The sequence below is a fragment of the Apteryx rowi genome, unplaced genomic scaffold (assembly GCF_003343035.1).
Source record: "Apteryx rowi isolate R43461 unplaced genomic scaffold, aptRow1 scaffold_193, whole genome shotgun sequence".
NCBI classification, from domain to species: domain Eukaryota; kingdom Metazoa; phylum Chordata; class Aves; order Apterygiformes; family Apterygidae; genus Apteryx; species Apteryx rowi.
This window is the reverse complement of record NW_020448230.1, coordinates 1,276,562-1,301,484: the sequence shown is the minus strand read 5'-3', so window position 1 is coordinate 1,301,484 and position 24,923 is coordinate 1,276,562. Positions and strand designations below refer to the sequence as shown.

The 24,923-nt window shown below is 36.4% G+C and overlaps 1 protein-coding gene across 11 annotated transcripts in view; it reads left to right on the top strand.

The window, feature by feature from the left end:
• The window catches only part of LYST (lysosomal trafficking regulator), a 99,984-nt gene that overhangs the window by 59,948 nt on the left and 15,113 nt on the right, over positions 1–24,923 (top strand). For 10 of the 11 annotated variants that reach the window (XR_003252998.1, XR_003252999.1, XM_026062775.1 and 7 more), the window contains 21 exons: positions 1,928–2,126; positions 4,128–4,259; positions 6,722–7,355; positions 7,806–7,983; positions 8,897–9,066; positions 10,582–10,812; positions 11,769–11,935; positions 12,552–12,701; positions 14,068–14,259; positions 14,867–15,045; positions 16,201–16,407; positions 17,338–17,514; positions 17,995–18,071; positions 19,001–19,189; positions 19,925–20,070; positions 20,184–20,280; positions 20,978–21,039; positions 21,471–21,526; positions 22,590–22,742; positions 23,082–23,326; positions 24,070–24,136. Coding sequence is in view for 9 of the 11 variants with exons in the window: in XM_026062775.1 (XP_025918560.1) it covers positions 1,928–2,126; positions 4,128–4,259; positions 6,722–7,355; positions 7,806–7,983; positions 8,897–9,066; positions 10,582–10,812; positions 11,769–11,935; positions 12,552–12,701; positions 14,068–14,259; positions 14,867–15,045; positions 16,201–16,407; positions 17,338–17,514; positions 17,995–18,071; positions 19,001–19,189; positions 19,925–20,070; positions 20,184–20,280; positions 20,978–21,039; positions 21,471–21,526; positions 22,590–22,742; positions 23,082–23,326; positions 24,070–24,136 (3,708 nt within the window). In the remaining 2 variants the exon portion in view is untranslated. Of the gene's footprint in view, positions 1–1,927; positions 2,127–4,127; positions 4,260–6,721; positions 7,356–7,805; positions 7,984–8,896; positions 9,067–10,581; positions 10,813–11,768; positions 11,936–12,551; positions 12,702–14,067; positions 14,260–14,866; positions 15,046–16,200; positions 16,408–17,337; positions 17,515–17,994; positions 18,072–19,000; positions 19,190–19,924; positions 20,071–20,183; positions 20,281–20,977; positions 21,040–21,470; positions 21,527–22,589; positions 22,743–23,081; positions 23,327–24,052; positions 24,137–24,923 lie in introns of all 11 variants that reach the window. The other variant, XM_026062779.1, reaches the window with a different exon arrangement.

Sequence of the window (24,923 nt, the reverse complement as noted above, 5' to 3'; positions counted from 1 at the left end):
TTTTATTTGAAAGCACAGACACAAGGGTACCTGTACAAAGCACACGTGAGCAGAAATAAATTGTGAACCTTTACAGGCCTGAGATGTGTCTCACTAGTTTTACCTTCAAGTCCTCATTACTGAGAAGCACAGATTGTATGAGAATTTTGTACTGCTTGTCTTTCTCACTCTTCAGAAAGCAATAGCTTTATGCTTTAGGGATGATCTAATTTGTGTGACTTCCAAGAAAATATATGACACAAACTATACTAGTATATTTTTGAAGTAGGTCCCCTAAGTAGTGATGACCAAAATTGAAACTTATGCAGAGTTTTTAATAAATTGTGGGGGGGGTTGGTTTTTTTATTTGAAGTWAAATTGCAATAACAGTTACTATTTCTTGAACTGTCTTCACTCACACCTGTGGTGAAAAGGGTCACAGCACCCCATACAGGACAAAGTCCCCTATAGTTGTTGACTACTAACAGAAGAGGGCTCACCTGCCTGGGTACTCCACTAGCATCAGAAGAAACCATGCAAGTAGCAGCAGTTAGCTGTTGTGCATCTCACCACAGCTAACAGGGCAATTGGATTGTAGTAGTCAAAGACTGAGCACTCATCTCAGTGAGGAGGCCATAGTAGCTTACTCTACAGCCTGGAGATAGCTGTTCTCAAAAGGACTTGGGGAAAAGAGCTTAAACCCTTTGATAGCCACTTCTTGAGAACATGATTTTGAATTAGCTTCTTGTTCATAATGCATACTTGTTTGGGAAGTGTTTTGTGTATTTTGTCTTTCCTAAACTGTGTTTTCTCCTTTGTATTAATTTTCATTCCTGAGTCTCTTGATCACAAACCCATGAAATTCACTTACTGCTTTTCTCTTTAATGATCTTTTTGTATGTGTCTTTTAATCATCTTTATTGCTGTAAACTTTGAATTTCTTAATTTTTATGGATTATTCCCCATTTCTAGAGCTTGTTAATGGTATAGTTACCTGCTTGAAATGTGTATTAATTCAAATGACAAGACATAGAATATTACATAACGCTTTCCTCTCTTATGCACATGAACGCAAACACTAATATAAATGCTGACGGAGTGGTGGGGGGAATTAAATTAATTAAAAAAAAAAAAAACTACTCAAATTGGCCAACAGACTTTGGAAATTACTGGGGAATGAGGGAATAGAAGCTAAAACTGCATAAAACATTCTCTTGGAAAACCTCACCTAAAAATTAATTTCAATTAGTGTTTTCATACATAAGTCTGAGTTAAAATGCTTAGGCACCAAAAAATAGAGGTGAAATTTAGAAGTTAGAAACAAGTTAGTTACCRTGCTCCTATTAAAGCAAGGGTTCCCACAAGTTTATTATAGTCCTGTTTTAAATATCATTGTTCAGTTCAGTAGATTTTTTTCAAATACCCACTCTTGAACTGCGTAAGAGTTGATCAAATAGAAGTTATAGATGTCACCAGCAATACAATCTCAAATATGTATGTTTATAAAAATAGTGGTTGTAGTGGGAATACAGGAGTCCCAGTGTGGCACTGTCTAGAAAGTTTATTATACTAATATTTCAAATATATTAAAAACTATTTTAATTTTTATATAAATATGTAATATAATGACAAAGAACTAGTATTTCAATAGTGACTCATGTTCTAAGGCTCCAAGGTTTCAAATCAAAGTAGTATAGCATGTAGAAGGCAGACTTTTCTAAAAATGAACTTGCATATAATGTATACAATATTTTGTGCCTGAATTTTAAGAGTGCTAGACTTAGGTAATGTTTAATAGATACAGTAACCTCTTTCAAATTAAAGAATACAGATTTTATTACTTGTCTGTTCTTCTATTACAGCATGGTAATTAAGGGGAGAAAAAAGACAAATTTACAACAAAATAAGAATACAAGTAACTTACAGTTGTACTGCTCTTCCTTTCTAGGAACATAAAGAAGGGCATCTTGCATCCCTGCCTCGGGAGGTTTGTAGGTCATTTGTGAAAATAATTGAAGAAGTACTTGGATCTCCCCCTGACCTGGAATTGCTGACACTGGTCTTCAATTTCCTCTTAGCGGTTCACCCTCCCACTAATACATATGTTTGTCACAATCCTACCAACTTCTACTTTTCCCTGCACATAGGTAGATACATCATGCTTAAGTAGATATAGACAATAAGATACAATTCTACTCCTAGACTAAAATCTAAAAAATATCCTGTACTTATAATTAACTGTTCAATGAATATCTTTTTTGGATACTACTATATAGTAACTGTATGTACAGAATTACTGAACTTTTGGAACTTAAAATAAGTTGTTTACAGTATTGAAAGGTTTTTTTAGACTTCTTTTGCTTGGCTTATTAGGTAAGTCTACCACTATAGATAATCTCTCTGGTGATTGTCTCTGTCTTTAAAGAACCTGGTGCTGTTAAATGGAATGTGTAACATTAACTGTGTGTATGGATGCAATATCTTTTGAATATACTCAAATTTGGGAACTCCTAGATACACTTGATTCTGCAGCATCAGAAGTTTAGGTTCAAGAGTGCAATATGTCAATGACAGACATTCAAGGTTTTGAGTATCTTTTCCAATGCTGATGGCATCCTCCTTATTTAGGCAATTGTGGTTCTAGTGAAAACAATTTAATCGGGGTGTTCAATTGCATGTACTCAGCTGTTTATGAGATGGTAAGGTTTTAAGTAAAAAAAAATCCTGTTGTACAGACATGAATTATAAATCTAATTTGGTAATGTTATTAATGTACCTCGTGTGATCTTCCATTATTTCTGCTATATCTGAAGATTTAAAAGCAGAACCTCTATTTAGACCAAACTAACTTAGAGAAATTGGTAGATGGTCTGTTATATAAGTTATGTGGATTCAGTATGAAGGACTGTCTTACGAAAAAAAACCAACAAAAAAACCCACAACTGTAATTAGGAGTGTTTGAGGATCAGTCCATCAGGAATTCCAATTTAAGTAAAACTCCTTATAGAACGCAAATTTAGAGTCTGTCTACCAGAGGAACTCATGGAACACTGCCACACCAGAAGAGACTTCTCTAATGTTCCCAAAGAGTTTTTTTCTATAAACTATAAATGTAAATCAATGCAAGTAGCAGCTTAGCTGTGTTACCAGATCTAAATCCAAATTAGGAAGCATTTCTGCCATTTCAATTTGATTGTTGCTGCTTGTTTAATGTCCTGGCGCCCAAGCAAATTTTGGGGGAAAAAATGGCTTGCTTACCTGTAAATGAAGCTTCTCCAGAAATGTGTATGTGTGGTTCTATCTCCTTTTCTACTTCTCTGGGTTTGTTTTTTTTTTACTGAATTGAATAAAAGGCCCAAGGAGCACTTCTAGTGAATGGTCAGGGACACTCTAAGATGAGATTGTTAGGCACCATCACCGCATTGCATACAAGTTACAGAAGGTACCTAGTGCTGTGAGGGCTGCATCACAGCCTTTGTTGATCTAGAACAGCTAGTTGTCTTTAATATATTTGTACCAGGTGAACGCTTTGGCAGAGTGATGTGCTAGTTTGTTTTAAAGCTATCTTTCTCAGTCTTTAATAAATGAGAAACTGGTAGATGTCTAGTCTGTGCTTTAATATCAGCTTTGTACAACCTTGGCCTTGGTCTATGTAAACACTGAGAATTTGAGCCAAGTTCAAAATGTTTTCTCCCTTCACAGATGGCTACATAACTCCAGTTTTAGTAATTGGTCTCTGTTCAAAGGCAGTACAATTTTTGTCCGCATCTGTGCTCTAATAGTAATAGATGTAAGGATAGAGCGCTCTCTTTATACTTTAAGCTGTATTAGATTAACCTATTTGGGAACAGGGTGACACTCTGACATTGTAAGAAGTCAGAGTTGTTACTAGCAGTGTGCTAGGAAGGACCATTTTTGCGCTCTTTCAAACAGCTTAATACTTTCAGTGTTCTGAAGTAAATTTTGAAGGTGTGTCACTAAAGGGAGAACATTGTACTTTTTCTCAGATATTAGTGAGCTGATCATTTCTCATCAGCTTCCAGTGACCAGCTTAAAATGTAACTTGGTTATCATCAGTCTTAGTATATCAAGAATACAAACTTCCAAAGCTTCTAAGTAATTGTTTTCCCCTTATCTTTTGTTTCCAGACGGTAAAATTTTTCAGGAGAAAGTTGAATCGCTTATGTACCTGAGAAATTCCAGCAGTGGTGGGAAGTCAATGGACAGTTCCGCATTTGTAATTACGACTCCAACTGGATTTACAGCTTCACCACTGGAAGGTAAAACAATGCTGGAAAAACATAAGGAATTAAGACAGTCCTTTGACTAGCATGCCTTAAAGAGTCGCTTTCTCACAGATATTTCTTACTAACCCCTTATTGGAGCTTGATGTCTGATCAGCAGAATAAGGAGGATTGAATTGAACATGCTCCCTCTACTCTTCATTGGCAAGTTGAGACAAACTGCTGCATTGATGAATCCCAGTTACTTGACTTCACAAGAAAGTGCACTGATTTGGGTACATGGTCAATCATGTATCCAAATTCATTTGATTGAATTCCTAAGTGGTAGGCTTAGGCAGTGAAGCAGTCCAGATAGCTGAGAACAATCTCATTTATTAAACAGACTTGCTAGAGAAGCATGAGAATGCCTTAACCAGGGAAAAGTTGAAATAGTGAGCTATAAGCAGCTATCTTACCTATCCAAAAAGCATTAAGCTGATGCTTTTTTTTAATAGAGCATAATTGTTAAATGTTCATTAGAATACCAGCGTTTACTTATATTGTGGATATTATACTGTTCCTATACCAGAGAAAATACATAGGAAAACATAAAGAACAATTTATGTACCAATGGTTATATAAATTACAAGTGAGCAACTTCCTTGACAGTCTTATATGGCATGCTAAACCATTTGAGGTCTAAAGATAACTGCTTTAATCAGTTTTGAATTCCTCTGCTATGAATGCAAAGTGTATCATAGTTTAGCAAAAAAGTGGTTAGTGACTAGATACAGACTTTTTTCCTTCTCTCCTCCCAGCTTCTCAGATGTATTATTTCAGCATCTAAAACACTGATGTTATTAGTTCAGCCAGTTCAACTTTTTCAGTTGGCTTGCTGCAGCAAAGTGTGATGCTTTAGACATTATAAAATTAAATTATTTAACTGAATTTTTTAGAATTTTATATTTGCATATTCAATTGACAAATATCACCTGTAAATAAAAAGCTAAATCCTGTAACTCCTACCTAAGCCTTTTTTAAGCTCTTCTACAATGAGGAATAAATTTTAACTAAAAATGCACAATCTAAGCAAGTTTTTCAATATACACAAGGTAGAGTAGTAGAAACAAATTACATCTCCAGTTTAGCTGCTGTATTTTCAGATTATGACATAGCCGTATCCTGTACTTTACCAATTTAATACCTTTTTCAATTGCTGTTTTGTTGCTACTTTGCCTAAGAAAAGCAAATTGAGTTTTCAAGCATTACTTCAGTTAGAACAGTATTAGTTTAAGTCTTTTACAGAAAGCAGTGGTATGAAGAGTAGACTACAATGTTATACTTCGGATATTGGTCATTCTCCCACATATAGATTATAAAATCTTATTCTTCTAAACAGAGTATTTTTGATACCAATTTTACCAAACTATTATTTTTGATTAAAGATTACTTGTGGGCATTTATCTCTCACAACATAAATTTTGGCCAAAGTAGAAGGTGTTCCTGAGCGTTGTGCTTCTGAATTGGAATTTCCAAATTTAGTTAAGCTGTCTGACCAACATGGCTTTTTAAATGTTACCTACGTGTGGGTTTGCAGTTGGGTGCACTACCCATAATATGTGTACAAGCCTGGCTATGAGATGGCTGCAGCTATATAGATCCTTCCTATTGTCTGCAGGGTAGCTTGGTCTGGCAATATATCTATGTGACTATACCAATAAGAGGCTCATAGATATCTGTGTCAGCAAACAGAAAATATATAGCACTCATAAAAGCATTCCTTATGCGTTGTCATTGCATTAGAACCAACTGGTGCCTAGTTCTCAAAATACTTTTGGCTGAGCAAAGTCTCCTTTTCCTAGACTACTAGAAAGCTTTCTCTAACAGGCTGGTATGCAAAATACTGTCCCTCTTACAAATGTATTTTAATGCAAGGCATTTGTAAGGCACTCGAAGTTTGACTGCTTGAGATTAAGATGTGCTCTTGAAAGGAAACTRTGTTAAATAAAATACACAGTAGGTTTTTGTTTATTTGTTTTTTTCACAAATCTGGACTACATGCAGTGCCTTAGTGCAAAAAGAATGGAACTAGTTTGAGCTGTATGTTTTGTCATGCAGCCAAAATGTATATTGATAGATTGGACCTCTTGTACAAGAGGACAGAGCAACCTGCTCTAATTAACCCTGCTTTGAGCAGAGAGGTTAGACTAGATGACCTTAGAGGTCCCTTCCACTATCAATGTTTCTGTGATTCTATATAATTTCCTACTGAGGGTTAGTTAAGAGGATCAAAATGTAAACCCAGGAAYTCCAGTTTATATGCATTTTATTTTGCATTTTATGTATTTTCTAGATTTGTTAAGATATGACTTGCCTGCATAATATGCCAGATGTTGAATCTGTTTTGCCACATAAAATGAGTTCGGACATCAGTGTTAAACACATGTGAAAAGTAATTTTGAGGGGATAGCATTGTTTCTAGTGCCAAAGACATGCTAAAGATGCCTTTATTTCTCTAGGGAACACTTCTAAGGCGAGCATGCAGCAGAAGATACRCTCTCAGGCACCTGAAAGGCTTTGCAAAAGCTTACCAGCATCTCCTACTTCCTCACCTAAAGTTCATCCAAAAAGGCTAACTGAGAAATTGGGCAGGAGCATTGATGACCTTCAGAATATTGGCAAGGGTGACCTTGGTGATTTCCAGGGTAAAATTGGTTTTGTAGGAAGTAGTGAAACCTTAAAAAGAGTACAAGAGGAACTCTTTCTTAGCAGTTGTGAGTCTGCAAAAACAGTTTGTGACTCAGAGYTAACATCTGCTGAAACATTTGAAGACATTCCAAAAGAAGAAGAATTATCTGAAAATGCATTTGAGAGTAAAGAAACAGACATGGAGCTGAAATACGATGACAGCAGTGCTGCACCTGAGCCATTGCTGCATCGTCCAGACAATCTGAAAGGACTCTCCTCATTTCAGAAGAGCCAGAGTAATTTTGCAGGGTTGGGCTTAGCATTTTCTGTTCACGGAGGATCATCAGTTGTTGCACGCTGGCCAAGCCTTGCTGACAAGAATGTGCTTCCTGAAGACTGGGAAAGTCTTGCCTTTTCTTCAGCTAGTGAGAATACTCGAAAAAAATCTGAAAGCCTTGACGATAGGTATGCAGATAAACAAAACAAATTAATAGATTACTATTCTACAAAAATAGCAAGTCTGAAAACTAATAGAATATTTTCAATGGTTGTCATAAACTAATTATTTTAGTAGGCTGGACAATTGCTGTGTTTCAAACTTACATTATTTACCCAGCCAACTTTTAAAATCGGGAATTTTGATACTATCTTGCATAGTAGGAGTGGGAACTTGTGTTACACTACCTACCAAAAAATCTCAAGCAAGTAGTTCTGGTCACATTATCTGTTGCTATCTGACACCCCAAAATAAGTACTAAAAAATGGTACTAGGAGTATGGGAGGAATGTTTATCAGATTTACTTCCTCCCCTGCGTGCCCCCCCCCCCAAAAGAATCAGCTAACACTTAGTTGTACACTTTTTTTGTTTCCTGTTGTAGACAAACTGTGGTAAAACATGTATTCCTTTGTCTTCAGATCTACAGAAGACTGTCTTGTGCTTATCTGTTGTGGATTGTATGACCTCTTGCGTGGAGTTCTCCTAATCCTACCAGATATCATGCTAGAAGATGTGATGGACAAACTTATCCAACCTGATTATCTTATAGTTCTTGTGAACCACCCATCTCCTCTCATACAACAAGGCGTCATTAAAGTAGGCCTATATATAATGTGTGCAGCTAAAAAGTTGTGAACTTGTTTACTTAACATGTATGAAACATGAAGTTCCCTTGGTATTTTTTTCTTTTGCTCTTTGCTTTTGTGGGTTTACTTCTGAATTTTGCAGGGGTTGAACTTTCAACCCCTAGTGATTTAAAGAAAAAAATCTAAAGAGTCTTTCAGTAGTTGYGTACTCCATGATCTAAGCTAGAGAGTTTGGAAGTATATCATAACATGACTGGGGTAAATAGTCATTGACTTTTTCTACATCATTGCTTCGCTCTCTTAAACATAAGGCATGTCAAACACAATGTTCAGGTAGCATACAAGCAAAATTTTGACTTCTTCAGACTGATTTTTCAGCTCTTTTGGGGAGCAACCCCTCCATGGCCTGAGCATGGACCTGAGGTTTTAAAACATTTTTCAGAGGTTTTTATAGTATTAACAAGGAAAACATTCTTCGATGATAACCTTCTCAGCCTTCAAATTAAAATACAAACCTATGTCAAGTCTTGCATCTACATAATGTTATGTGGCTTTATTAGCAAAATGATCTGAAAAATGACATGTGCGCACAGACATGCAGGATTCAACAAATATAAAACAAATTGATGTATTTATGTATGCATTCTGTAGCTCTTTTACATATGTGACTTCATCTYCCCCTCCAACTTCACTAAAAATCTAAGATAGTCTTCAAATAAAAAGGATGAATTCAACTGTTGAGTGTAGCAAGGATGATGTGGATCATAGTTTCAGATAGAGCAATCCAGGTTTTTAATCGGGAATTTAAAATGTCTTGAGACTTCTGATTCAAACCGTTCCAATTACAGGCTTGAGAACTTAACTTTCAAGGAAGTTGTGTTAAATGTTTAAATCTTATATCATAATTATACATTTATTTTTAGTTGTTGGATGCGTATTTCAACAGAGCAAGGAGGGAGCAGAAGGAGAAATTCTTAAAGAATCGTGGCTTCTCCTTGCTAGCCAACCAGCTGTATCTTCACCAGGGGACTCAGGAAGTTGTAGAATGCTTTTTGGAAATGCTCTTTGGCCGTTCTGTTGGCCTGGATGAAGAGTAAGTACTGCTTTACTTCTGCACTTGATAAATTAATATTTGAACTAAAAGCAGCCTTTGAACATCAGCACCTATCTGTTGATGGCAAGGATGGGGATAGCTAATTCTCATTCTCTTCCTAGTAGTTGGCAACCACAAACACAGTTCCTTCAAAACTGTTTTGAAACATTTTGCTGTAGCTTTAAGAAGTCTTTTTTTAAAGCATGATGAAGTTCTTACAATTATTATTTTATGGTCCTTCAGCTTTCTGCAAGCTGCTTCATCCAACTGGAGCTGTTACTTTGTGGAACAGCTGGAGTCTCCTAAAAATCTCCTTTGCACTTCAAAGGCCTCTGAGGCTCTCAGAACTTACTGTYGTCAGTTAAACCTATTGTTCTCTTTCATCCTGTGTCAAACTCTGATTTATATCCATAAAAGTTTTTAGTAGTCACTAGACTCCTACTGAATTTTAGTAAGTGATTAAAGAAAAAGCTTGATGCCAGTTCCTTCCCTGGCTTGGGCCTGAGTGTAAATGTCCCCATTTCCTTTACGGCCAATCCCACAGATGTACCATTTCTTTGAGTGGAAGAACCACCTCATACTGACAGGAAAGGAGGAGTTATTGCCTTCAAGCATGCAGTTACCTTTCTAAGTAAATGATATTTGTAGAATTATTCTGACTACTTAATGACTGTACAGTGGAGAACATACATCTAGGTATAGTTAGCAGTGCGTAAATATTGCAAAAAGCTCCTGTCTAGTTGCCTTCTAATCAGCTGACTTCTGCCTTGTTGCCCTGATCTTCATCCAATAGAAATATTCCTGTTTAATTGCAAGACTTAAACCTTCTGATTGCTTAACAATCCCCAAAGTAGAGAACTGGTGTTTCCTCAGAAAGGATTATGGGGTTGGAAAGGTAATTCTCATGGCTCTGAGATTCTTTTAGGATTGCAAATAATAGTCATGTGGTAAAATGATAGCCTTTTAATAGTGATCCAGTTTTCTTAATGTATGAGAGCAATGCAAGGCCTGTAGCTGTGTTCAGAGTTCTACAATTTAAATAAACCAGAAATTGCTAAACTTGATTAAACTGACTTAAGCAGTAATAGATATAGTACATAAACCTTGCTGTCAGTTGGTATATTATTCTGTTGAGGCAAAGCTGTATCTGGTTTGATGATGTCTGTGCCAATTATGGTATTTATTACTGTAAAGATAACTCACATTATTCTATACTAAGTTTAAAAAAAAAACCTGTTGTCTTTGTGAAATCCATATTGTAGACCATTGGTGGTAGCTGAATTTTCAATTTTTTTTTGACACTTCATTTCCTTGTTGCTCTTTGAAATGCTATGTTTTTCTTATTTCCATGATTAGGCAGACATTATTACTGCAGTGAAATGCAAGAAACTGCCACCTACGTCTCTACCAAAATACTAGCATAGACTTGGTTTTTCCAGCATTTAAAATACCAGTTACATATACCAGGATGCTATTTTAAGGACATGTTAGACTTACTTATATTTATTCCAATAGATTTGATCTGGAAGATGTCAAGAATGTTGGACTCTTTCAAAAATGGTGTGTCACTCCTGTTCTGGGTCTTATAGAGAACTCTTTGTATGATAATGTTCTGCTGCATAACTCCTTCTGCCTCCTGCTGCAAATCATAAATTCCTGCTCAAAAGTTGCAGACTTGCTACTCGATAATGGTTTGCTGTATGTGCTGTGTAATACGCTAGCTGCTCTCAACGGACTGGAAACAAAGTGAGTATTGTGACAGTTGCTATACAGCAGTTCAGACACAACCAGAAATCTAGCATTACTCAAGTGTATTGTGTTCTTACTACTTTCAAATGATCAAAGAGCACATACAAAGTAAGACTGTTCTTGAGGTCTTTATCTTGAACTATACCTTAAAGTGTAGGTTGGTGTTATTTGTTTGGGGTTTTTTGATATTCAGTTTAAACAATGGAATACTCTGGGTATAAAATGCCCTTTCAATACCTTAAATTTTCAAATAAAATGATGTTTTAAAATGTGGGTTTGTCACAATGCATGCATTTTGGATGCTTTTTCTAAGAAATCTCATCTGAACAGTAAGGTAAAGGCCCAGGAGATGTTAGCAATGTCAAAACTTCAGGAGAAGTCTTGTGATTTTAATGTTAAAGACTTTGAGTATGACTTGACTTGATTAATACAGACTTAGTGTGATGTGAAAATGACTTAATATGTGCATTCTGCACTTCTTTAAGAAGTGAAGTAAGCAGTTTGCTCATTATTTTATTATTTGGTATGATGAAGAAATAAACAGGTTTCACTTTTTTAATCTGGTATAGTTTTAATTAAGTATGGTTACAAAATGAGAGATGATCCTGCATTTTTAAGAGCTGTCATTTGAGAAATCTAGAATTTCAGACCTGTTTTTAATTAGTTTGCAAATCTGACAATAAATCGTCGTTACTCTTCCAATAGAGGCGTATTACAATCTTAACATTAGAATGCCTCAAAGATTCGCAGGCATTTAGTTTGCAAAATTAATGCCAAAGAGGCTTCTTCACTAAATAAAATTTTCTAGCCTTCAGCAGTAATACTTTCATATGAAGTACAATATAATATTAGGTATGGCTGGCAGAAGCAGTGAYTGGAAACTAATAGGTCTTGCTACAGGTTACAATCTACCAGAATTTTCATGTTTCTAGTAATTACAACTTTGTTTACAGCATTCCTCTGAATGACTACAAGTTACTTGCATGTGATATACAACAGTTGCTGGTGGCAGTTGCAATTCATGCCTGCAGCTCCTCAGGTTCTCAATATTTTCGTGTTATTGAAGACCTCATTGTGCTACTGGGGCATCTTCAAAATAGTAAAAATGCAAGGATGAAAAGTAAGTTACCTGCTTATTTTCGGGATCATGGGACTGGAAAAATTAAATCCCTCCTCCCATATTGCTCTCTTTTTATACTGCTGTTGAGGGAGGAAGAAGTTTTCTGGTGATGGATCTTCCTTGTCTTCTAAATGGTTCTTATAGTAGTTTGCCTAAGGAGTCTGTGTTGTGGTGAAGAATTATGTACTGCTAATATGAATGAACAGTGATTGACCATCTGCTTGTCTATCGGGGTAAAAGTCCATTCAGGGTGTTTAAATGGAAATGTTCTCTCTGCCTTATTCCAGATGGACAAACTCTATGGTTTTTCCATGAGAACTTACTTCCATTCTGTCTGTATCTGTGTAATAGTGAGGCAGCTTTCTGTGCAACTTCCCTGTAATCAAGAAATGTGCAGTTCTGAAACTGTCTTTTTCTCTTTAAGGATTTTTACCAGACATTTTTAAAGACTTGTAGTAAAGACTTAGATTAATGTTTAGATAAGGTACATGTGAAATGTTTGGTAACATTACTCCCAAATTTGTAAAAGTGTGAAAAATGACTTCTGTTGGAATACTTGTTACCTAAACCACTGAAAAGAACATGTTACAAGTCCTTTGTTCATATCTTTATCTAGATATGGCAGTTGCTCTGCAATTGAGAGTTCTTCAGGCAGCTATTGAATTAATAAAAACTACAGCAAACCAAGATTCTCAGGAGCAGGCCAGTTCTGTCCCATCAGCTGCACCTCATCATGCGATGTTTCAAAAGCGTAAAGGCATTACTGGTGAGTGGCAAAAGTGTAGCATACTTGTACTCTGGGTTTTTTGTCTGTTATTGATCTGCTTTTTAATTCTAATTTTAGTGATATAGTAGTCCTTTGCTTTTTCTATGTTTTTTAATTAAGTTTTAGAATAATGTAACTTGTACCCATTTTGAATTCAAGTGTGGGTTTTTTTATTGGTAGGAGAGAATGGGGCTACGTTCTCACTGCAGTTGCTGAAGCCCGATATTTTATTCTCTTGAAGAAAATACCAATTCACAAGTTGCATAGTAAAAACACTATTTCTTTGCCTTTTAAGAAAAAACACTTCAATGTGTAACTTCACAATAGTGAAGAAATGTCAGAATCAAGTTAGCTCGTGTAACTTGAACTCATCGCTGCACAGCTTTCAGTTGGCAATCATCCTGAAGTAAATACCTGCTACTCCAAGTTAGCAGCAGGGCCTGCAAGATTGCTAGATTCTGTTATGGTTGTTCTTTACTTATTAAGAAAATTTGTGCAATTCTAGTTTTAGCAGTGATATTGTTTGGCTTGTGAATAATTCTCTAAAGCTTTTGGAGTCTTCTGGCYGGAAATTGGTTTTGTGTGTATCATGTATAAATGAAGCTGCATTTAAGACTCTATAGGAGGCATAATTCAAAAGCCTGATGTGTATTTTGAGTTCTTGTTTTTTTTCCTTTTTCATAGCTTAACCTGCAATAAAAGGTTTTGTTATTCCCTGTCTACCACGGCAGCCTTTCTGAGACACCTTTCCATCAGCCTATTAAATATAGTGTCTTGCTGGACCTGTGTGTGTGTGCATGTACATGAAAATAAACATAATTATTTCCTAAAGAAGCAAGTGCAGTCAAGGCCCACTGGTTCATTTCAGGAAAACAATTTTTTTTTCACAAAAATACTTCTGCAGGATTAGATTAGAAATAATGCTTCTATCAAAATTAGTGGCAATGGGTACAGTATAAAATGTGTTTACTTATAAGCTGTGAATATAACTGACTCTTAGTTTGTATTGATAAAGCTACTTTCTGGTGTGGAAAAATAAATAAAACAATAACACTGGTTATTGTAACCTTTGCTATAATTGCACAGTAAAAACAGGCAATAAAAGTGATGTTTTAAAATCTAAGTGGCACAACAAATCTGATCTTGAGACTAACTCAGTTTATGGTATCACTTTTTTAATTTTATAAATTTGCTTTTAAATGGAAAATCTGCTATTCTGCTCTTAAAGACATTTGTTCCCTTTTATACTAAAATATTTCAAATGTTTTATTTTCTCAAATGCTGTGAAATATTTGAAAGCACTGTCTGAGTGCGGTTTAAACTAGTGCATTTTAGTAGGATGCTATTAATGCTCCTCTGCTTAAAGGTTCCAGGAAACTTTCTCATGCTCARTCTGATGCTCTGCTGATGAAAATGCGTTCAGTAGCAAGTGAGGAATTCAATATGATGATGCAGCGGAGAATGAGCCAAGAAAATCCGATCCGAGCCTCTGAGACTGAGTTTGTRCAGAGGTTACAGAGACTGACTGTTCTAGCTGTTAACAGACTCATTTATTCAGGTAGGATTTTTTTGTTCCTTACTGCTTTGACAGGGCTAGTGAAGTACTATATAAAAAACGGATTCTTGTTTTTGCAATGTGTGTGTTTGAGAGGAAGGTAATGATAGTGGCACTAGCTTAATGGATTTAACGTTAAAACATCTGTTAGTGATTTTTGTCTCAGTATTACATAACTGACAATCAAATTTGGATACGGTTTTTTATCTGAATGAATTGAACAAACTATTTTAATCCCAGGTTATTCAGTTCATGTGTTAACTGCCTGAATTATGAAGTGAAGACTTAACTGACAAAGGGAGCATTTTCTGTCTCTTCAAACGCATTAGTTCACGTGTCTCTATGAAATGGCTAGAATTGTTAGCAAGATTTGATGACTGTAGCCTAGTTCAAATTCTACAGAAGCAACAGTTTAGCATGTGGGACAAAATTGAACTGCTCCATRATTAAGTGCAAATTCTGAATGAACTGGTTTGTAAAGGAATTAAAATAAGTACTACTTTTTTAAGCATAGTAGTAAAAGGAATATTCCCTTTACTGGCAACCAAAAGAACATTGCAATACCTTGGTTGAGATGGTACTGATCAACTTATACCTCTTCAATTTTTAGCATCTACTGAAGAATGCCTTGATGTACTGGGTATAACAGAAGCCCCAAGTCAAAGTAGACTTTCAGCATCCCGACTGGAAGCTTCTGAAGAGGAAAACCAACAAGAACTGCCTAGCAGAACAAATCCTTTTCTTAAAGAAATGTTCAAAGTGTTGGTAGAAGGGATCAAAGTATCTATTGTAAGTAACTAATTAGGTGTCCACATTACAGCATATTTCTTAAGGTTCATTTATTAGGAACTCTTTATACATAAAGGTTTCCTGTTCATAGGAACATGCCTCTCTCAGTTCAGCCAGGGTGTTACTAAAAACTATGTTCAGTTTCCCAGTTACTCTGCAGTTGTAGAAGAAATCCATCTGTTCTGATTTTAGTGTAACATTTGGTAAAATGCCGCTTCTTGAGTGAGTGCGTAGAGGTTAAATAGATTTCTGTGTAGACCATAAGRATCTTTTTTTCCCCTTACGTTTTGAGACCTATTGCTGGAGCCTGTAGAATGAAGTTCCRCTATGCATCCATAGATGATGGATAAAAAGGTGTGTTTATCTGAGCAATTTATGCATGTGTAATATTTTAGAATTGGTCATATAACTGGGGGGCAGAAGGGGCTTTCTCCCCTCCACCACTATTGTTGGCTGTATTTTTTTTCCAGCATACAGCTGCTAGCCTGTCAACACTTCCAAGCGATCAGGTTCCTCATTGTTGATCTGAAATGGATTTATTGGAAATATTAACTTACTGCTTCATGCTGCCTCTTTCCTCTTAATTTGTTTTTATAAAAAGTAGTTCAACCTAATTTTCTTTCAAGTTTGTTAGGTCTATCTTTCTAACATGCCTTATTTGTAGCATCTTTGAAAGGCTGCAGGTTTCTTTTTATGAGCCATAGCACCTGGATTAAAAGCCTGGTTTCTGATCCTTTATGAGATAATCCATTACTCAAACTAGTGATTAAGGTAAAAGGGCTATTTCCCGCCCCCCCCCCCCAAAAAAAAAAGCCTTTGATTTGTAAACTCTGCTTCACAATTTTTGCTTTTTTCTTTCTTTTGTTGTTGTTGTTGTTGCGTGGTCCCTCTCATTAACTGAGTATGCAGTTTAGCTAAGACCTGCATTTCTAATATTGACAAAGCGAGGTGGAAAATTCTTATTAGAATGAGCAGATCTTTCTTTCATCTCTAAAACATCTTTTAATCTGTAATATCAGTCAGTAAATTAAGTTTAAACACTCTAGAGAAGAATCTTTATTGCTTTGTGTTTTGATCATAGTAACTGTGAGTTTTGTTATGTGAAAAGTAAGCCCTATCCTTTTGAGAAGGGGGGGAAAAGTCTCAATTTTTTAGGGCACCAGCAGAATGAATGCACCCAAGCAGCAGTGGAAGAGAATCCTTTTGTCATGCAAGGACACGTTCCGTACACAACTTGGGAGACTTCTCGTGCACATCTTGTCTCCAGCAAGGCCGCTGCAAGAAAGGAAGCAGGCTTTGGAGATGATGCAGGAAGCAAACAATCAAGAGATTATGCGTGACTGTCTTAGCCCAACTTTGCAAGTAAGCTCAGTGTTTGAAAAAAGCCTGTAGAATTTGTATTCAAACTTCCTGGTTTAAATTCTAAAACCTTTTAGAACTGTGTATGTGGTTAAAATTGGCCCAACGGATGGCCCTTGCATTTCGGGGTTTGTCAGGGAAAAGCTTTCTTGACTGTGCTCAGTGTCAGTTCCAGTGTACTGTAAGCTTGAGAAGGCATTTCTTAGATGGCTTAGGAGCAGGAATTGGGTGGGAATGTTGCTGATTGAGTTCTTCAGGAATTGGAAGAATCTTTAACATAAAAGAGGTAAGGCATGTGCCACAGCTTGAGCCACAGTACAGTAAAGAGTGAAAGTACTTCTTACTGGATGATCCTATGACACTTCTGCATTTCTGATCACGTATGCATTACTCAACTCGATAACACTTTCACTGGTAAGGAAAGAACAGATATACCAGCAGTGGCTTCTTTAGGAGAGTGTCATGTTGAGTGTCTTTATTGCCTGTGTCTGCTTAACTTTATTAATATCTCTCTATTCAAATTTGGTTAACTGAACAAGGGACAGGCATTTCAGGCAGGCAAAATTAGGGGCCTCTGGCACATACTTCCTGAAGTGTAAGCAAGGCTGTAGAAGGAGCTGAGTTAACTGTGTTTGAAAAGGAAACTTAACATTGCTGTAAGCCATTGAAAAGTAACAAGATGCTGGGAAATTTTTTATCATGTGGAGGATTAAATTCAGCAGGCTCTTTCTCTCCTAGTTTTAGAATAGTTTGCCTTGAGACTTCAAAGCAGCCATTTTCTAATTTTTCCTGTGATTTAAAGAAGAAATGTGTCCAGGCTGACTAAAAAAGACATTAAAGATTTGGGGGGGGGGGGAGGAATGCTCAGTATTGTATTGTAGAAATGAATGACTATACCCTTTTCTTCCCTTTTTCCTTCTGTTCATCTTCTAGCATGGACCTAAATTAGTGCTCTATTTACATGAGTTAATGTACAATCACAGTGATGAAATGACCAAAGAACAACAAATAGCAGCAGGAGATCTTATGAATGCATTAAAATGTTGTGGCTATAAATGCATCCCCCTGAGCCCACCACCAAAACCAGACCTAATGAAAGCTTTGAAAGAGGTTTGTGAATAAAAATGTTACTTCAAAAATCAGATATATTTCAAACAGTTGTATCTGTTACATGGGGATAGATTTTTTTTTTTTTTTTTTCTCTTGAAGGCAGTAGCTTTGTTTTGAGCAGGGCTCATGGTTTTTGCTATTCTCTTTGGGTTCAAAATATTTGTTACACAGGCTTTAACACTTCACAACAAGCTCACATGTTAATGCTCTTTTAAGTATGTGACTTTACCAGAGCAAAGTTGATAGTTCAGAATAAGCTTTTGTTGTAACTTTCATTGTCAGAACAAAATTTTTGTTTTCTTGCAAAAATATAAAATTGCATCAAAATGTATTAGAGTAACTGAAACAGACTTTATGGTTTTAAATGCTGAGATATCAGGGAATGATAGTTTTTGCAGTTCTTTTTTAAATTGCTGTAGCCTTTAGCCTCTGCTTCCTTATTACTTTCAGCTTAAAAAAATAGTAACTCCTTTTTTTTAGGATCAGAAGAAATATGAGATGGAAGAGAGTGTGAACAAAGCTGCTTGGGAGAAGACTATGGCTAATAATCAGCAAAAGTAAGTGCTTTCTTAAAGGTGCTGCAAGAACTTTGAAAGAATGCTGCCTGTTCAGCACACCCCTTTGCAAAGTTGCCTGTGTGATTCTTATAAACACTTCTTTCAAATTAACAGCAGTGTTAGCTTTCAGATATTTATTATACCATTATAAAAACATCTTGATTGCAGGTATGTGCATTTTGATAGGTTGTATAATAAATGGCACTGTATAAACTTCAGAACACTGAATCTTTTTTTGCATGTGTTTGATATTTCACCCTTAGATTTACAGCTATTTTATATTTCCAGTCAGCTTTTCTGTTGCTGTGATCTGTGCAATTAAATGTAAGGCAAATGTCTCTGCAACTAACTCTGATCTACTATAAATGTGATATTGTTATATCTATCAAAGTACTTGCTAACACTGTGAGCTCTGTATACTGCTGCTACTTGATTTAATTTCACCATATAATCAAATCTGTGAGAGGCACAAATGTGCCTCAGTGCAGCAACTGCAGCAACCTGCAGTTGGCTGCAAAAATCAGCTTAGTCTTGTCCAGAAGAGTGACAAGACTTTACTATTTTGAATAACTTAAATTTGAGCAATACTAAATTACTGTTCTTACTTCAGAGTTTTAATGTAATGAGTGCACATTAATTATTAATGCCTATTAATGTTTAGTAATCAGTCTTCTGATTGGTTTGACATTTCTTTGGTTGCAGTTAATAGTTTTTTTGAATGTCAAGAAACAAAGGTATTCATGACTCATGAAAATACAAATGTGGGTAAAGTTGTTGTGAATGTGCTGTAACAGTAACTATGGAGATTTACTGCCAAACTGATTGCTCAAGTTTGTGGGGCTTTTGTTGGGGGGAGGTTGTCTTTCCCTCCCTTTTCAGTGTGCTGACTTGGCATTTTAAAATACAGCTTTTTCTCCCCCCGCCCCCAGTCTCTTTCAACGTCTGGATATAAAATCAAAAGATATTTCCAAAATAGCTGGAGACATCACGCAGGCTGTCTCTCTGTCACAAGGAATGGAAAGAAAGAAGGTGATCCAGCACATCAGGGGGATGTATAAGGCAGAGCTAAGTGCTAGCAGACACTGGCAGGAACTTGTTCAGCAGCTTACCCATGATCGGTAAGTTATTCACTGTAGACCTGTACTGCAGTGCTATATCTGATGTGTGCTTAGCATTCAAGTTAGAAGCACATGAAATGTAGATGATATTAAAATTAGAATGACTTTTGCTAATCATCAGACTGTTCAAGACTGGTAAAATTATCAAAATTGTTTGTCAAATATGTTTCAATGTGCATAATAGAATGAAGTGTATAGCATAGAGTTTTAATAGCTTGCATTATGTTGATTGTTTTTTTGGTTTGTGGTGTGTGAGTAGTTTTTTTTGCTAATGTCATTCACTATGATATTGGCTTGGAGATACCAGGTTCRCTTATCTGTATAGAGCAAAAGATACTAAGTCTCATCAAAAAATCTTGACCAGGAGCTAAACAGTAGCTTTACCACTGCAGAACTTGCGTATAGGTCATGTTTACAGCAGTTGAGCATTAGGTCATCTTTGAGCTGTTGATATATCTTAATATTGTATTGGACACCTTGTATCACTGTCTTCATAGGAGTTAGTAACTTGAGTCTTACAGAGAGTAGTTAACAAGTAGTTGGTCGGTGGGATGGTTCAAGAAGATGAACTGCAGAATTCAGGTGTGTGGGCTGTTTATGTATTTATTCCAGAAATAATTGCCCAGTGTAGTACTGTGGAACTTCTGCCTTTCTACCATTTAAATAAAAATGGAACAAGTAAGCATATATACTGTCTCTGTTGCCAAAATCTAACACTAACTTTTTTTTTTTCAGAGCACTCTGGTATGACCCGCTCTATTACCCAACTTCTTGGCAATTGGATCCAACAGAGGGCCCAAATAGAGAGAGGAGACGATTGCAGAGGTGCTACCTAACTATACCAAATAAGTACCTTCTCCCAGATAGGCAGAAACAGGAAGGTAATTATAGCAAGATTATTAATTGTTACTAATTGTTGCAAGAGTATATCTGAGTTGTCATGGATACTAGTTTCTTAATGTTTAAGTGCTTGTGGGTTTTTTCCTCCTAATAGGCATGATCAAACCTCCCTTATCTTATCTATTTGAAGACAAAACATATTCTTCTCACTCTTCTACTGTAAAGGACAAAGCAGCAAGTGAACATATAAGGTAGGCTTTGGGTAAGATTTACCTCCCTTCTCCTTCCCCCATTCTAAAGGAACAGTCCTTGTCCGTCCGTGTCTCCCCCCACCCCCCCCAATAAATATTTAGAGTGAGATAAAGGAGAGAAATGTTAAACATTGTAGGCTTTATTGCTACACTCAAGCCAAAGATCTAAGCTACCAAGGTGTGGGTTTTCTGATTCTTATACGGTATTTCTGTATCTTCAAAATCAGTAGAAGCAAATATCTGGTGTGATACAGGATGTGACTTCTATGGGATAACCTGGTGGAGTTTTGTTACTTACCTGTCACTTGTATCCAGGACAGGCATTGCAACATGGTCTGGTAGGTCTTTCCATCAGTGTTCAAAAGGAAATTGTACTTTCATCCTTCAGGCTTTCTATAATCTATGTTAAACTTAACGCTCCAGTTATGTCAATTTACCATCTATTACAAGCACTAATTCTGCCTAAAATAGCAGAGAACATAGAAAGCAATAGATTAAATACAAATACACTTGTGTGCAAGTCTAGAAAGTTGAGAATCCATTAACTTTCCCCTTTGGGGATTTGAACTGTTAGAGTTATGGAGTTCAGAAGTCTTTCTTTGGCTTTAGCCTTTGAGACAGTTAGCTTTAGCTGTGTGTGKGKGGGGGGGAAATACATGAACCAGCAAGCAATGCTAGACTTTGCAATATATTTCAGAGTGAATCGAAGATGTATCAGTGTAGCACCTTCCAGAGAGACTGCTGGTGAACTGTTGCTAGGTAAGCAGAATTTTCAGTCTTCATAAATATCTTTTTTCTGCTCTATATACAGACTTGGCTGTTTGTGGTGTGTGGGTGTGGGGTTTTTTCCTTTTTTCTTCCCAAAAGAGAACATAATTGTTGTGAACATGTTAGGAGGAAAGTTACTGCTAAGTAATTGAACTGTTGCTGGACTTACCAAGAATTACATCCCTTAGATCAGCTCTGCTTTTTCTGCTGTTTGCATGCGTGCTCTTTGGCCTGTAGTTAGGTTTAAAGTTATAGATGTGGCCTAAAGATGTGGAATGAAAAATTATTTGTGTCAAGTATGGTCTTGTCCACGTACAATTCATAGCACTCTTAAAACCTGGACAGTGAATGTTTGTATAAAATCAAGATACAATATACAAACAGTAATTTCATATAGCTCTTTGCTACTTTTTCTCCCTCAGGAAAGTGTGGCATGTATTTTGTTGAAGACAATGCTTCAGACACTATTGAGAATTCTGTGAGTATATTGCACAGACTTAACTTTTCCAGACTGACTGAGCCTAGCTTTTGTCTACTGTTACTGAGATTGCTATAGCACTAGTTAGATCTCTGGACAGGGCCAGCCAAACGGATTAGTTTGGGTTTAATGTTGCCTCTGTTGGACCTGGCTGTGGAATCGGTGATACCAGCATGCACAGAAACAAGAAGAGAAGATTCAGCAATGTGGGGCTGGGGAGGAGTGAGGAGGGGGTGATGTTGGGAGTCTTCTGGACATTGTTGTCAATGACTTCAGAGTCTGTTAGCTTGGATGAAGTGTAACACAAGTGCACAGAGCTCGCTCAGGCTGGTACCTGAAAGAGTCTTACTGGAAGCTGGAGCACCAGGAAGTACAGTACAGAGACTTTCAAATATATAAATTCTGCTGTACTCTACAGGATCACTGTTACCTGGATTTTTCATTATATAGAATGCTGCGGCTTCCCTCTTAACCTATGGGGAGAGGGCTGTTTTATGTGGGAAACTGGAACTGACTTAATCTTTTTTTATATGTGAAGGCTCTGATACACTACTTTTTTTTAATGTTTGGATATAGCTTAAATTAAGCAATTGGTTATACTTCCGACAGTCTTAAAATAGTTTTGGGAAACTCTTATGGAGCTCCTCCTTGCATTCACTAAACACACAGCTGCTGCAGTTCAAAACACTACCAGCTGTTTTGCTGCTGTATCCTTAATAGAGCTGGCAGAATGGAATTCATGCCAAAACTTTGCTCGCTCCAGTTGGCTGTCCAGTATCTTAGCTTAAGTGCCGGTGAAGGTGTGTTTGTGCTAGAATGCAGGGATAGGGAGTGCAGCGGCTGAGGTATGGCATGTATGCTGCTCTGCCCACTGCCTTGGGGACAGTCGCAGTTGGGAAATGTGCACAAAGAAAGTCACAATAATGTCTTAAAGCATTACAGCAAAATTATCCAAGTTTGCCTTAAGATATGCTGTATAGCTATAAACTGGTCCCATGGAAGAGGCTTCTTCTGTTTAGAAAAGCTGCTGTTGAAAATATTTTTTCAATTGCACATTTCTCAGAGTTTTCATGGAGAAACTGAACCAGCATCCTTTTCTTGGACCTATGAGGAAATTAAGGAAGTTCATAAGCGCTGGTGGCAGCTAAGAGACAATGCTGTGGAAATATTTCTAACAAATGGCAGAACCTTACTCTTGGCTTTTGATAATACAAAGGTAATGTGGCACTGGTTGCATAGTAATAATCGAAACACTTTGCTATTTCTTCATAGCATRTACATTCATGCGTTAGTTCTTAAGGAGATCTGTTGCATGGACTAATATTAAATTCTGCTTAATACCATTGACAAAGCCATGCTCAGCCAGGCTTCTAGGCAAACACAATCGCATTGTAAAATACATCTCTGATATATTAAGGCGTTTGAAAAAACTTAGTAATGCTGAGCACTATTCCATTACAGCAGATCTCTGGAAATTTGTAAATGAGAAAAACTTACTGAGTCAGGTGGTTTGAAGTTTTTGAACTATGATTAAATCTGTGGTATTTTCTTTTAGGTCCGTGATGATGTGTACCACAACATCTTAACTAACAATTTGCCTAACCTTTTGGAATACGGAAACATTACTGCTTTGACCCACCTATGGTGTACAGGACAGATTACTAACTTTGAATACCTGACTCATTTAAACAAACATGCGGGCCGTTCCTTCAATGATCTCATGCAATATCCAGTATTTCCCTTTATACTTTCTGACTACACCAATGAAACACTGGACCTAAATGATCCATCAGTATATAGGTAATATGAAAAGTTTGGAACTGGTTATTTCTAAATAATTGAATTGGTTATTTCAGTATAGCATTTAACTTCATTGTACTAAACTGCACACAGATGAATGGAACTATTGAGGAATGAGCCTCAYCCGTAGTAACTCGGGCTTTCTACAGTAAGTGGGTGCTTCACCTAGAACACTTCAATGAAATGATGAGAAATATGTGTATGTAACAGGATGYTACAGATCTGACTTGTCATCTACTGTCTTGAACATCATGATAAGCATAGTCCACTGATTTAAATAGAGGCTGTATGTGTAAATTCATGGCTAAAGACTTCTGGGAAAATTAATGAAAGCTAAATAGAAAAGGAAATATTGTAAATGATTTCGCCAGTTACAAAATCATATTGCCTTAACTGTAAATAGAGCAAGTAAGCTGTCCCATCCTAATAAATTGTTGTCAAACTGATTTAACATCAGTGGCACAAAGCCTCTATTTTTAAGTGATGCCCCTGATYTTAAAAAAGAGGCACTTCGAGTACACTTGCTTGTCTGTTACTTTGCCATGGGTAGCCTGTGGATCCAAGTTTGCCTTTAGCACTAACTTAACATGGCCTTTTTATTCTCTAAACTCTTTCATAAAGTGCTGTTTTTAGGTTTTGCTCATGTCCTTTTCATGTTACTTATTCTTAGCAATGCATTATTAAATGGTGTGAATCAACATCATTATAAAAATGACAAGATATCAGTACTATTTATATTACAGAAATCTGGTCAAACCGATAGCTGTGCAGTCTAAAGAAAAGGAGGATCGTTATGTGGATACTTACAAGGTAATTAAGATAACTCGTTGGAAATGAGAGTTCCATAGATATAAAATACTGRATTTGTTTTGCTTATTAAGGCATGTTAAAAAACAAAGCCTCCATATCATTTTAATTTTTTATATGTATATACACACAGACAGGAAAAAAATATATATACATAACCTTGGATTTAGTCTTTTTCCTCTGTTCTCTGAGAATTGTTTTACAACATGTTTGGAACCTGTGATTGTCTGTTCCTGTACCTGAAATCATAAATTAGTGTAATCTTTCCATGTGATTCTGCTTAGGAGGTTAAATTGTCATCTTCTTATATATGAACATATATTTTTAAAGATCCCTGGAGATCAGGGAGAGAATTTATTGCTCTTGATTTAAAATGATTGAAATAAAACCTGTGGCTAATCTTTCTAGAAGGTAACAGAAAAGCTGTGTTTTCCTTCAAATACTGTTGTTTAACAAAGTTTGGAGACCATGTTTTTCTTAAACCAAATGCTGTTTGTTTTTAAAAATTTTTTGACTTTTTTTTACATAGGGCAGAAATGTGATGCCCTACTATGGTTACAGCACTCTTTCTTTATTGTTCTTAGGAAGTGTTTATCCTCAAAGTACAATCCAATTCCTAATCCCTTTTGAAATCTGTAGGAAATGACATACTGGGGCTGGAAAGCATCTGTAGTTGGACCTTCAAATTTACATCTATATCATGGCTTGGGGTATTTCTTGCCTATATATATTTTTTTCCTCTCCATTTAGTGTTGAAAAGCCAGTATAATGACTCATTGGTGTTTAAAAA